Here is a 14,951-nt window from a genome sequence, read left to right on the forward strand (position 1 = left end):
AAGCCTGCCTCATGGTAAGGCTTTTGGAGTACCCTAAAGACAATAGGAAACCGTTTAAGAATTTCAAACAGAGGAGAAAATGAATCTGAAATGGTTCTAGTACCAATTCCAATGTGGTGGTGTTGGGTGAGGGTTTTTTACCCACATCACCAACAAGCAACTCTCTGGACACCAACAGGATGTCCTGTAAGTCAACTTAATTCTGAGACTATCCGCACTGCGTCAGATAGCATCATATTCCACAGGTTAAGGGTTTACTCCCACAAGACTGCCCCCATACTCTGACTTCAGATCATAAAGCCAGGTTGTCACCTGTTTTTCTGACCAACCAGCTATAGATGGGAAGTTCCCATGACCCCCTCCTCATTGGGTTCAATAAATTTGCTAAAGCAGCTCACAGAACTCAGGGAAACATTTTACTAACTACATTACCAGTTATTATGAAATAATATAACTCAGGAATAGGCAAATATGAGAGATGCATGGGACAAGGTGTGTGGGAAGGGGTGCCTCTCTCCCCCAATCTCCATTAATTTACCAATGTGGAAGCTCTCTGAACCTCATCATTTTGGGTTTTTATGGAGGCTTTACTACATAGCCATGACTGACTAAGCCACTGGCAATTGATTCAATCTCCAGCCCCTCTTCCCACCCTGGAAGTTAAGGGAGGTGGGGCTGAAAGTTCCAATCCTCTAATCACATGGTTGGTTCTCTTGGCCACCAGCCCCCATCCTTAGGTGTGGTCACCTCATATAACAAAAGACACCTTTATGGCTCTCATCACTTAAGAAATTCCAAGGGTTTTAGGAGCTCTGTGCCAGGAATGAGGAGGAAGGCCAAACATATTTCTTATAAATCACAATATCACAGGGCCAGAGCTAATGTTTTGAATGATCTTTCTGGCTGCCAGATGAAGACAGGAATTGAAGGGGCAAGAGTAGATGTAGGAACTCCATTTCTGAGGCTACTGTGATAGTCAAGACATGTTAGTGACTTGATCATAGCAGCTTTCTCTCACTGGTCCCCAGACCCAGCCTGTTCTAAACCTCCCTACACACTTCCACCAGCACCAAAACTTCAAAATGTTGCTCTGAATGTATGATCTAACTCCTAAAAATATTTAGTGGCTCCTACTGCACGCCAAAACAAAATAAAACAAACAAATGCAACAAAAAGACCCCGCCTCATCTCCTTTGCATGGTATGCAAGGCTTTCTTTAATTTTGTCAGAGCAGGGGGGCACCTGGGTGGCTCAGTCGGTTAAGCACCTGACTTTGGCTCAGGTCATGATCTTGCAGTCTGTGAGTTTGAGCCCTGCGTTGGGCTCTATGCTGACAGCTTGGAGCCTGTTTCAGATTCTGTGTCTCCCTCTCTCTCTGACCCTCCCCTGTTCATGCTCTGTCTCAAAAATAAGTAAACGTTAAAGAAATTAATTTTGTCAGAGCAGAACATATCTTTCCTGTTTTATCTTTCCCTTTTTCCTGCAAGTGACAGGTTCCTGCCCAATTGGCCATTTTCTCTGAGCTTTTATTCCACCTAGCTCACTGTCACTCATTTTCCTTCCCTCTCTTCCCAATTTGTATATATTTCTTGTGTGTGTGTGTGTGTGTGTGTGTGAGAGAGAGAGAGAGAGAGAGAGAGAGAGAGAGAGAGAGAGAGACAGCACAAGTGGGGGAGGGGCAGAGAGAATGGGGGAGAGAGAGACTCCCAAGCAGGCTCCATCCTGTCAGCATGGAGCCTGGCTTGGGGCTCAAACACCATCCGGGAGATTCATGACCTGAGCCAAAATCGAGTTGGACACTTAACCGAGCCACCCAGGTGCCCCTTAATTTATTCAAGCTCCAGCTAAAAAGTCTTCTTCAGTGAAGCTTTTCATAAACCACTCAGATGGTTACTGTAGAAACTTATGCATTCAACTCATATTTAATAAGGTCCTGTGATGTCAGGCACTGTTAAGAGTTACGAAGATCATTCTGTTGTGAGACCAAAAGTAAGCCAAAGCTTCTGCGGGAAGTGGACCCTGAGCCCATTCTGCTGGGTTTAAATCCTGGCTCTGTCACTCACCTCATAATGTTAGTGAAGTTACTTAACTGTCCCATGCCTCAGTTTCCCCCATGGGGATACTATCAGTAAGTATCTCATATAACTTTGAAATTAAATGAGCTAATGCTTGAAAAACAGTCCCTGGGACATTGTAAACATTCAAAAACTGTTAACTACATAGCCATGTATAGTGTGGACTGCCTAGAGGAATGATCTTGGCATATTCAAAGGACAAGATGGGCACAGAGGCTGGTGTGGACATAATAAAGTAGCAAAGGCAGAGTGATGAGGTCAGAAGCAGGGACCAGGTCAAGCAGAATTTGGTAAGGATTTTACATCTATTTTGTGCGGCACAGAAAGACACTGAAACATTCTGATCAAGGAATAGCCATGATGTCACTCATGTTTTCGGAAGGTCACTGTATTTTGAAGAGAGCAAGAACGGAAGCAGAGAGACCACACGGAAGGCTACTGCAGTAGTCCAAGTGAAAAAAATGCTTACTTAGACTTAGCTGGTAATGATGGAAGCGATAAGAAGTAACATTCAGTATATATTTTAAGGTAGATGCATCAGGACTTGCTGATAGCTAGCTGTGTGTGAGGAGCAGGGAGGAAGTAAAAATATAGGCTTTGGGGTTGTGTTTATTGAGATGGGAAAGAGTGGGAGAGGTGCAGGTTTGAGGGGAAAGTCAGAAGTTCTGCTTTGACCGAATAAGATTTGAATTGTATATTAGACATCCAAGATGGGTGTCAAGCAGGTGGTTTGGTGTTATGGGTATGGAGCTCATGGGAGAAGTTAATATTGCAGATAACATCTGGATGGTGTCAAAAGCCATGGGATGAGCTCATGTATTGAATGTGGCTACAGAAGAGGACCAAAGCCCAAGATATTTCAATATTTAGGGGTCAAGAAGAATCATCAAAGAAAACCGAGAAAGGGACTGAGGAAGGAGGAAAACCAGGAGGGTGTGGTGTCCAATGAAGAAAGTGTTTCAAGAATGAAGGTGTGATCAACAACTGCCAAATGTTTCTGAGAGGTCATGTGAGATACCATCTACTTAGCTCAAAGTAAATCGTTTTCTCAGCTCTATTTTCTCAGTGCTTGTACTTTTCTCCCTGCAATTTCCAACTATTATGCTCTGTAATGATCTTTCTCTTCTCTCGTCTCACAGAGCTTCCTTCGGGTCAGAGACCGTGTCTTGTTCCTCCCAGAATATCCACAGCTCTAACTGCTCGAAAAATGTTTGAATAGATGAATGAATCATGTGGAGTTCTATAAAATCTGGGAGACTACAACACTTAATACAGAATTAGCAATTAAGAGCTGGTTGTACCGAGATGTCCTAAATGTTCTTCTTAAAGACTTAATGTATGGGCTCTGTTCTCCCTAGAAAGAAGTAGGACTACCATACATCTGAGTTGGACTACTGCTAATAACAATTTATCCGGCGTTTCCATTGTTTTACTCTATGTTTCAAACATGGTGCAGTTCAAAAGTAACTTAGCCTTTGTCTGATTTGCTCGCCCATGATCTTTATGCATGTACATGTACATTCATGCGCACGGCACATGCGTGTGCATGTGCGCATGCGCATGCGCACGCGCGCGCGCGCACACACACACACACACACACACACCCCCAACATGGTTATCCCTCATCTAAAGTTGGCTCCAGTTGATACCCTCAGAAGTCACCATTAACTTACCCTGTCACATGTGAATACTAGCATCATCACAGATCAGGTATCAGGATAAATTGGTATTTTATATTACATGGTAATTCATTTCAAAACCATGACAAAAGGAGCTACAGAAATATAGGCACTAGGAATGACCAAATTCTTAAGGGAGGTGTGGTTGAGGTGGTATACCCAGAAAAAGGCCAGCAGTCAGGGGATGAAATTTTTCCCTAGGCCGGCACAAAGTGGATCCGATAGAGTTAATAGGTCACTGAGTTGCTTTCTCTGGAAAAGAAAGCTAAAAACTAACAGTTCTGAGTAACAAAAATATCAACGTCTAAGTTAATGGATGTAAACTTTCAGCAACATGTTTATCTGGGAAATGTCCACTAGACAGCCCCAAAAGATGGCTACCCATCCCAAACAAGCATAGTAGCCCCACAGAAATCAGAAGTGCCTGCCACACACACTCACCAGTATCACCTACCCGTGAAGCGGGCCTTCTCTGCGTGGCCTTCGGCACTCCCACTGGGGCCGTTGGTGATTATTTTCCTAGAATGCCACATTTCAGCTCCATGGCTCTTTTGGCTAGCTTTATTGTGGTGCCCTGAGAGCAATTATTCACATCTGATTCCTCTTGATCTCATACCTAAGAACTGAGAAGTGAGTCTCCTCCACTCCATTAATCATTTGCCTCCGTTTCAATATTTAAACCTTTTGTATAAAGGACTTGTGGTTCCCAGCCCTTTTACTAAATCTAGCTTTGCGTGCCCTGTTAAACTACAGCACTGATGAGCATGTGCACTACCCACTCGAGACTGGCATTATGAATTATAAACTACTGCATCCTCTGCACATCCCTTAGCATGTTTTAGATGCTCACTATACATGTGCTGAGTTCTTAAGAGCAATACTGACAAAGTGGGGCATATCTGGAGCAAGGAATGAACAGGATGGCGATATTTGGTTTGGAGTCAGAAGCTTGAGAACTTCTTTCAAATAGAGTTGTCAGAAGAGCAGGAATAAGGGTTCTGCTATAAACTCTGGGTCATTATGACCTAATGATTCAACGTAGCATTTTCAAGCTACTTTTCAATATGACGTGGTACTGGGGAAAAAAATCCTATACTGAAAATAGTTTGGGAGATGCTGGGATCAAATAGCTCTCATGACCTTACAACTTCTCAGTGCCTTTAATATGTCAGTGTGCTTTGGACTCTAAAAGGGAGATATGTCATACATCTTTTTCCTTTTATTCAACAAGTATTTAGTGCAGTCCATTGTTTCAGGTATGGTGCTGGGCCTTGGGAATACAATACTGAACCAAACAGACTGGATCTCTGCTCTTGTGGAGTTTATATGCTTAGTGTGAGAAACAGATTCCACACAAGTATTTATCAAAAAACCACAGCAAATATTATATATATATAAAAAGACATCACCATTTTCTAAGTAACACTCTATAAAGTAGGTAGACATCTTCTTTCACTCAGTATAAAAGATTGAAACTCATATTTCTCTTAAAGCTTTTCATGAACAGTGTTCTGTTTACCTTGCTCACAGGTCTAACACATTCTCCTTGCTAAAAATGCATTACATTTTCAGAAGTAAAGACTGGAGGCAAAAGCAAGACGCAAACCACTCATTTATGAAAAGGTCAAAATTAATAAATACCCCCAGATGCTTGATGAGAATAGCTCCAGCTTTAGGGGCTGCTTCCATTACAGTGATGTTGAAACAGAAGCTATGTACTGCGGTCTACTCTGCAGCTAAAATGAATGTGGACTGACGCAAGGATCTGATCCACAGTGGTTCCTACTGAAAGTAGCTGATTTGAGTAAGCAAGTCTTCACAGTAATGCAAACCCGAACTAACTGTACTTTGTTGATTTCTAAACGACTCGGTTCTTCCTATTTTTATAGTGGGTATTTTTAACAGAAAAATACAACACTGATTTTAAAGTGTCATTAAATAATCCTGAGTTCATTTTGTTCTTCTTTTCATACACATCTGCAAAACACCAGCTATGTGCTAGACACTGCTAAGAACCAAGGAAAACAAAGAGGAAATAGCCTGGTTGTGTTTTATTTATCTCTGTGAAGTGAGGGGGTGGGGAGGGGGTGGGGGGGGGAGGATGCTACAGAGGGAAAGCCAAACTTAACATTTTCAAAACAATCAACTGGTATGTCAAAGCACACTGATATTCCTGTATCTTCAGATTTGTCTGTATCTCACTGTGGATCATTCTAACATACTCTCAGTTAACAAAAATAGTCACGTACAAAAAAACCTAAACACTTAATGAACACACTTAAAGGATCTAAAATTGAGCCCCTTTTCACTCCATGGTTATACTCTATTGTGCTTCCTAGATTCCATAGTAGTATTACTTTTGCTAATAAAGAATCAAACTTGTAATTCACAAGAGAGACTTTAAAGGCTTCTTGTATCAAATAAAGCTATATGGTAAATGAACTTTTATCATTACAAACTATCATTTCACCTCAATGATCTGAAAAAAGAGCCATGCTTCTCTCCTCTCCAAGACCCCCATGGGTAATTTTTAATACTTTCAGACCAGGAAAGGGATATATTTAGAAAACACTTGGGAGGATATAACTCAAAGGAGACAGAGAAGTATTTTGACTGATTCCATCTCAATGACTATGAATGGGATTGACTACAAATATCATCACACTTGATTTTTTCCTATCATACCTCAAGGTTCTACACTTCTATTTCAATAATCTAACAGGAAACCCGACTCACCTCAGACCTAAATATCAATAGTATGATAAATAAAAAGTGAGACTGTCATTCTTTGGCATGACCCACATAAACCAAGTTTTTGAAAATTGAAAGAAAAAGTTATCTCATATAGCCTATCAAAAATAAACACACTCTAGGAAGATAACCATTAAAAGTTAAAAGTTACTATCACTCAATGGGGCACCTGGGTGGCTCAGTTGGTTAAGCGTCCAACTTCGGCTCAGGTCATGATCTCATGGTTCATGGGTTCGAGCCCCGCGTCAGCTTTGTGCTGACAGCTCAGAGCCTGGAGCCTGCTTCAGATTCTGTGTCTCCCTCTCTCTCTGCCCCGCCCCTGCTCATGCTCTGTCTCTGTCTCTCTCTAATAAAATAAACATTAAAAAAAATTTTTTTAAAGTTACTATCACTCAATATCAAATCTTGTATATTGTTTTCTTAGCAAAATGATCAATTCCTACCTGGTTTCCAGTTGAATGGGGGGGGGGGGTGGTCAATATAACAGGACTTAATGCATTTATGGGTTCACCTTCAACTGACTGGAGTATGGTCTATACATCACCACGCTCTAGACTGGGAGGTCAACTCTGTTTAATTATGAGCAGGCTACTTTGGGTTTCTAGATATAGAAGGTGCTTGTCAATTCAACTCTATCCATGGTCAGAACTTAGGTCATCCAAATGAAAAACAACATTATGACGGACAAGCAGTGATTTACTTTATTTAGGCTGAATTTATACCTTCCTAGTTAACAATGCCAATAATTTAAAAACATGTTGTCATTTTCTTGGTGGTGGGTCACTACCAAGAGTGAGTGAAACAAGCACGTAGAGATCTATGGCCCTTTCGTACGTTCTCCTTTATTCCTCATATTTTTTACTGCTTTGAGAGACTTTCAGGCAAGCATAAGACTAAGGAAATTTTAATAATTTCCCCAATAGGTAACTTGCTTTATAGAAATTTCATTTCCAACTTCTGGAAATAATGACAGACACAAAATTGTATTTAATTTTTTAATAAACCATAAAATTTAAATATTCAAATAAAAAGAAACAAAAATAGATATTTAAGCCAGCACTAATTTCTGTTTGTATTCTTCCTCTGGGGACCGGGGCTTGACTTACCTGGGACTAGAGTAGAGTAATATGTTATGATGCTGGTGTACTAATGAGCAAGTAACAACGGGCAATGGCTTGATAACATTTACTTTCAAATCTGGAAGTCAAGATCAGTATAGCTCACTTGAGCCCACTGCAGAAACCTCAAACTGGTCTTGTCTGTGGAAAACTACTACAGCTTACCGTTCTTACCACACTTTCTTCTTCATAGCTTAGCACTCCCTGGCATTTTGATCCTTTTGTTCACTAAAGCTCACTTCAGTCTGTCAAAACATCAAGGGGGAAAACCCCCAAACTGAATAGACGAATAAACACTTTTAATGTGAACAATCATATTCAGATCAACCTCTTTTGAAAAAATACAAGTCAGTGGGTTTTTTGTCCTTAAGTAACTCAAATATTATTTTTTTCTGCCTTTACTAAAATGGCACTTTTCATTTTATTGATAATTATGTCAAATTTTCTCATGTTGGTACCCTATGTTTTTCTTTTTGATTGAGCCTTATACATTTCATTCCAGAATATCTGCTCTTTGACTAACTTCATCTCTTTCTGTGAATAAATATGCTATTATTAATCGGTGAAAATCGCAAAAGGAAAAAGGAAGCAGTGAGCACTAGCAGGATCTCACTTTGACATTCGCACAATTTTTTATAAGAAGAACATTCATTTTTATTATGGAATCTAAAATCATTATTGTATGATACTACATCTTTTAGCATATTCAAATGGGTCGACATTCAATATGGATAGCAAGCTAGCTCACAAGAAACACTGTAATGCACAAGTACGTTCAGCTGGTAGAATCCCAGCAGCATGGTAATAAAGTGCAGCAAAACCTTCCTTATGCTGAAAAAGAACTCCAGGAACCTCTGAATATTTTTGGTAAAGTTAAGTCAAGAGATTGGTAATCTTTAGACTTCAAAGACTGGCTGCCAGGGGCCACAGTGAAATATCAGACTTGAAGCCAATGAAAAACACTTGCTTGGAAAGGACTGGGTTTTTTCCAAATAATGAAAAATTATCTTATACAGATACTTAGCATACTACGATTTGACAGTGTTTACAGTGATAAAACAGCAAAGATAACTGGTAACATTTATACCTTTAGCATGTAAAGCACATAGATTTAAAAATCGGCAGCAAGAAATTCTATAACAACTCCTGAGACAAGTTATCTATCCTATGCCCTCCATCCACTCCTTGTCAATGACGACCCGCGTGAATGGTAACACAGAGTAAAAACAGTGATCTACTGTGTGTGAGTCAGAAAGTACTGGAAAAGTGACAAAATTGTATGTTATTAAATGACAAAACATATTTAGAGGCTTTATTTAAAAATCTCTCACTGTTCATTATCAAAGTTACAAGATTGTTTGCATACCAATAGACACTGTAAACATAGGAAATTTTCATTAAGGAAAGATGGGTTTACTGTAATTGGATCTTTTACAAAAAATTACTGCAAGTTATTGATAACAGAATTTCTCTTTTACTTTCTTAAGTCGAATTCTCTAGAAAATTAAACCAATGTTTCCACTCCCTCGAGCTAAAGTTCAATCATGGTCACCTTAGGAAATACCCCTGTTTATTTGTTAATCAGAAATACAAATCGAGTGGCACATATTTCCATTTTCTTCTTAGGCCAAAGGTTTCGGCTTCATTATATTTTACAAGAAAACAGAAGACTCGCAGTGGTCCTGTGAAGTCTTTCATGCCGCAGCTGAGGTTTAATGACGGCAGTGGAGGAAAGCAGTGGTGATGCAAAGTAAGACCAGCCCGAGTGCCCTTATCTGACATGGAATCATCTTCCTGTTTGGCTTGCAGCAGTGTTTCTGGTCAGGTTGCCTCCACTAGACCTGACTGAAGCAGAAGGGTGGCATGCTCTGGTAAATCCTGTTTAAGGGCAATTCCATTCAGGCATAGACTTGATCCTTCAATCAGTTGGTTGCGGGATGATACTAATGTGAAGAAAATTATCTGGGTAGCTCAGGTGTTCACTCAGCCACTGCAGAGGTGTTTCCAACATTGGCTCAATTCCATGAATCATCACTTGATTCTTTTTTTCCCCATCTATTCCAAGAAAGAAATCCAACAGTAATCAGGAAGGGCCAAAACAGAAGAAAAAAAATATTCTGCTGCCTTTTGGAAGTCCTGGGTGAGTTAAATGGATTTTACAGCTTGAACAGTTAAACCTGGTCTGTCTCCTGAGCAGGAAATGTGGACATGGAGAAAGTTGAAATGTTGCAATATGTATCACCCAAAACAGAAACCTGAGGGTTGCAATGAATTCTGATAAAAATTCTGTTGCTATATGTGAAAGTATTCATTCTTTCTTAATTACTGTGCTTACCTAAGATTGACGTTAATGAAACCATAGTGGAGAAAACAGCCCAATGTACCCACTGACCAAAATTTATTTTAGTTACACATTAAAAACTGTACTAAATGGTTATTAAATATGACAGATATATGAAATAGGTCAATATATATATCTGAAATATGTAAGACAGAAATATGACTAGAAATCATCAAGAATAAGATTGGTGTTTGGGAAGATGTTTAATGAAACAGATGGGAGCTGTAGGTTCATTTTCAATCAAGTTTTTCAAATATGTATCAGAAAGTTTTAGAGACATGGAGTTACAGTTTTCAAGACAAGGAACGAAGAGTCTGACTCAGGAGTCCTGTTTTAGAGTCATGAAAACTGATTGATTTCTGTTAACATCCATTGGCTAATTGAAAGAGAGCTGCAATTCACACTTTTCTTTCAAATTCAAATTGTATTACAAATTTAGGGTTAATTTTGTATCTTTTATGCTTCTGATATGCTGTATTGACAACCTGTAAAGAAAACAGCGGGTTCCTTGAAACTGTTAGTTTATGATTCCCTCAGAACCATTTCCTTGGTAGTAATAGGAAGACAAAGAAAGCAAAACCTTTTTTTGAGATTTTTTTGAGATTCCTTTTTTGAGAGCGAAACAAAACCACCTTCAAGAAACTTTGTGTCACTCCTTCAGCACAGTTCTTGGTTTGTCTCTTTTAATCTCTCCAAAATACAATGTCTAAAGCTCTCAGCTTCCTGGACACAGAAGACAACAAGGAAAACAGGGAACTCAGGGAACTATATGAGAGGGAAATACCCTCCCTCCTTTTCCTTCTGTGCTCTGTTCATCCCTAGTTCTCTAATGTCCAGGCAAAACAGGCTGATGATGTATGGTGATAATGGCTTGGCTGGCACCTCAAACAAGAGACCCTTTTAAAGTAGTATTTAAACTTCCTGTTAGAGGCAGCACGAGTCCTGGGAGGTGACAGCCAACAGACTGACAATAGGAGCAGACACAAACACACTACACAGAATTGATACAATGATGCCAAAGAGAAAAAACTAACAAATGCACTATCAATCCCAAATATAACCATGTAGAAGTTCCAAAACACACCCCTGAATCACTGCCATACTTTAAAATAATTTTGGAAAAAAGTATCCCCTCATAATACTTCTCACCTAAAAAAATGCTTTGTTTTGATTTTTCTGACAATCTTTGTTGCATTGTGTTTTTACACAGCTGTGATCTCTACTGTTAATACAATGACTAATTTTCTTTTTTTTTCCAACGTTTTTATTTTATTTTTGGGACAGAGAGAGACAGAGCATGAACGGGGGAGGGGCAGAGAGAGAGGGAGACACAGAATCAGAAACAGGCTCCAGGCTCCGAGCCATCAGCCCAGAGCCCGACGCGGGGCTCGAACTCGCGGACCGCGAGATCGTGACCTGGCTGAAGTCGGACGCTTAACCGACTGCGCCACCCAGGCGCCCCTACAATGACTAATTTTCATAATGATGGGAATCATCTATAAATAAAGGATTAAACAAGGTACAGAATACTATAGAAAGTATCGTATTAGTACTAAGATTTTAAACTCTTGGTATTCAAATGGACAAACCCTCAGGTATCTGGAATGATTCATTCTTTGTAAGTTCTAGATTGCCAAATTTTTACTGCATTAAATCTTTCTTAGAATATTTGAAAACATTTCCGGTATCATTCTTTTCATATTCTTATGTATATTTCTTTGAAATACTTTAATATTCTCAGAATCTTCCTCCTACTTAGCACTGAGTCAAAAAATGAAAGAACAGTGGTGTAAGAGTTCCTTATCTGTAAAGTTTTTCCTTAAACCAGAGCTACCTTTGGATACACTGAAACAGAATATAAGAAACAAGTCTCAACTCAATAATCCAAAACATTGTACCTAAAGTGGTATTTAAATGTGAGAATACAATATGGCACACTTATATGCATAAGTGTGTCTGAAAGGCTAAAGACCAACCCTGTTACACAAAAAGGATGGAGGGAGTCTGAGTTGTACAATATAAGGTGGAGAACATAAGCACTATTCAAATACTTTGTATAACAAACCTAATAAATCACATTATGAGAGATCTGAACAGGCAGGACCGGTTCTCTGGTTTAAATTTATTAAAAAAATTTTATTTTATTTATTAAAAAAAATTTTTTTTAATGTGTTATTTATTTTTGAGAGAGCGAGAGAGAGACAGAGTGTGAGTGGGGGACGGCAGAAAGAGAGGGAGACACAGAATCCGAAGCAGGTGCCAGGCTCTGAGCTGTCAGCACAGAGCTTGATGCAGGGCTCAAACTTGTGAACCACAAGATCACGACCTGAGCGGAAGTCAGACACTTAACCAACTGAGCCACCCAGCCCTAAATTGGGGCCACTTTTAATATGTATCATAAAAGTGTCACTAACTAAGACAACTGTAAAAATGCATCTGGAACTGTCATATTCCCCAACACAACAGTTTAAGCTTTTAAATATATATTTTGTCCCTACCTACATTTTTTATCTTTCTTGTTTTCTGACTTACCCCAATGACACAACTGCCACCAGAGGAATTCTTAGAATGGAATAGCAGTTCCCTCGGAATTATTAAAGTTTCTCTTATTCATCACTGTATCCCCAGTGCCAGTTTGGTGCCTGACACTTAGTAATTGGTCAATAAGTGTTTTCAGAACTTGGATAATTTTGTTGCTGGTAGAAAACACCACCAGAAGACACCACCAAAATTAAAGTTGAGAGAATAATTTCTGATGGCTGGCACTACTATGCAGAAGAGAGAAGAGCTCTACCTATAGAAACTGTTTTGGTTATTAAAACACTAGAAAGTCTAAATGTTTCCAGATAAGCCAAGCAGCACATATGCTATCACCTGAACGCATGCCACCACAAATAACTACAGAGCACGATTGGACATTTTGGTAATATCAGAACAAAATGGAGCAGGGAAAACTTAGCAGATTTTCTTGTTTTCCTAACAGTAGAAAGGAAACACTTGATAATATTGTTAAAGTAAATGTTTTTGGTAAGTATGTCTTTGTGTTTCAAAATGGGAATCTAGAATTTAATACTTGGAAACAAGAAATATATCACTACAAAGCAAATGACTCAGGAGAAAAATGTTATACCATACTTCACCCACTCAGATGTTTTTTAAGGTGGTTCGATGCTTTAAAGTAGGCAAACATTTGAGACAGTAATCAAGTGGACTAGTTCTATATGAAAAGGCCTCTTGTGGGGGGGGGCAACTTTGATATCTTTAAATGTTTATTTATTTTGAGAGAGAAAGAAACAAAGAAAGTGCAAGTGTCGGAGGGGCAGAGAAAGAGGGAGAGAGAGAATCCCAAGCAGGCTCCATGCTATCTGTGAGGAGTCTGATGCAGGGCTCAATCTCACAAACCTTGGGATCATGACCCGAGCCAAAATCAAGAGTCGAAAGCTTAAATGACAGAGCCACCCAGGTGCCCCTTGATTTTGATGGAATTTCAAACTTCTGGAAAAGTTTCTAGAGTAGTACAAGGATTCCCCTTCACCGAGATTCATCAACTGCTTACATCTTGCCCCATTTGCTTTATCATTCTGTGTGTATACAATTATTTTCTGAATAATTAGATAGTAAATTAGAAATACTATGCCCTTTCCCCCAAATGTTAGTGTATACTCGCTAATAAAGATATTCTTTTACATAATCATAATACAGCTATCAAAATTGAAAAATCAACACTGATATAATGCTATTCTGTAATCATTTCAAACTTTATCAACTATCCCAATTACTGCTTTCCCCTGTCTAGAATCTAGTCCAGGAATCACACATTGTATTGAATTTTCCTGTTCTATACTCTTCTTTAATTTGTTTAGTTTTTGCCTTTCTTTCAATTTCTTAACCTTGACAATTTTGAACAGTGTGCATCATTATTTTGTAAAATGTCTGCATAGCAATTTTAAACCTAATTATTTTAATCCATCTTGTAAATATAAGGACAGTCATTCATAAATACTTTGGGTTTGTAAATTAAGGAAAAAGACAGAAAGTTATGTCATAGATATGTATACTCATTAGATAAAGGTAGAATTCAATTCACTTTAAGAGTCAGATAGTAAATCCGAAGAGATCTTATATCAACACAAAGAATATCACAATAAAATTTCATTTCTTATATTTATCTTACTTATAAATACTATAAAAGATAAAAATGTAAATGTATCATATAATTTTGTATTATCACCAATAGGCTAATAAAAATAAACTCAATTCTTAACTAGCATCTACTTTAAAGTGAGCATTTTTAGAGCTGTGTGACATTTTAAGAAAAATACAGGGGTGCCTGGGTGGCTCGGTCAGTTGAGCATCCGACTTCGGCTCAGGTCATGATCTCACAGCTCGTGAGTTCGAGCCCCACATCAGGCTCTGTGCTGACAGCTCAGAGCCTGGGGCCTGCTTTGGATTCTGTGCCTCCCTCTCTCTCTACTCACATTCTACTCTCTGTCTCTCTCAAAAATAAATAAACATTAAAAAAAATTGAAAAGAAAAATACATTCAGACAGATGTTGGTTGTATGATTAGAATGGTAAGAATTAGATCTGGAAGCAAAAAAAATTTGCATTAGCCACACAAGTCATTAATGAAAACTATAAATTTTCAATATTAACTTCTTGTGTATATATAAAAGTGATGCCTATATAACGGTGTGTATATATATATAAATTATGTATGTAGTAATATATGTATTATATATGTGTGTATATATAAAATACACACCATGAACATAATGATAGACATAATAATATAAACAAGACATGAAGGAACAAGTATGGTTAATCGTTGGTTAACAAGGTGCTACTGAAAGATGAATTGGGAGGCAGGCAAGTTGAATTCCAATTCTGGTAATGAAGGCCTCAGCAGGCCTCAGATCTCTTTCAGGGTATCTCCTTACAAATAAAATGAAGGTGTCTGTGTAGATCCATGGTTTGCAAATCTGGCT

General features: G+C 38.7%; 1 protein-coding gene across 3 annotated transcripts in view; it reads right to left on the reverse strand.

The window, feature by feature from the left end:
- Positions 1-7,486: 7,486 nt before the first annotated feature.
- Positions 7,487-14,951, reverse strand: part of ATG5 (autophagy related 5) — a 131,175-nt gene continuing 123,710 nt past the window's right edge. For all 3 annotated transcript variants that reach the window (XM_040474286.1, XM_040474287.1, XM_040474288.1), the window contains one exon: positions 7,487-9,678. In XM_040474286.1, the coding sequence (XP_040330220.1) occupies positions 9,542-9,678 (137 nt within the window). In that variant the 3' untranslated portion in view covers positions 7,487-9,541. The remainder of the gene's footprint in view (positions 9,679-14,951) is intronic.

Source organism: Herpailurus yagouaroundi, unplaced genomic scaffold (assembly GCF_014898765.1).
Source record: "Herpailurus yagouaroundi ecotype Mexico unplaced genomic scaffold, PumYag 139, whole genome shotgun sequence".
Taxonomy (NCBI): domain Eukaryota; kingdom Metazoa; phylum Chordata; class Mammalia; order Carnivora; family Felidae; genus Herpailurus; species Herpailurus yagouaroundi.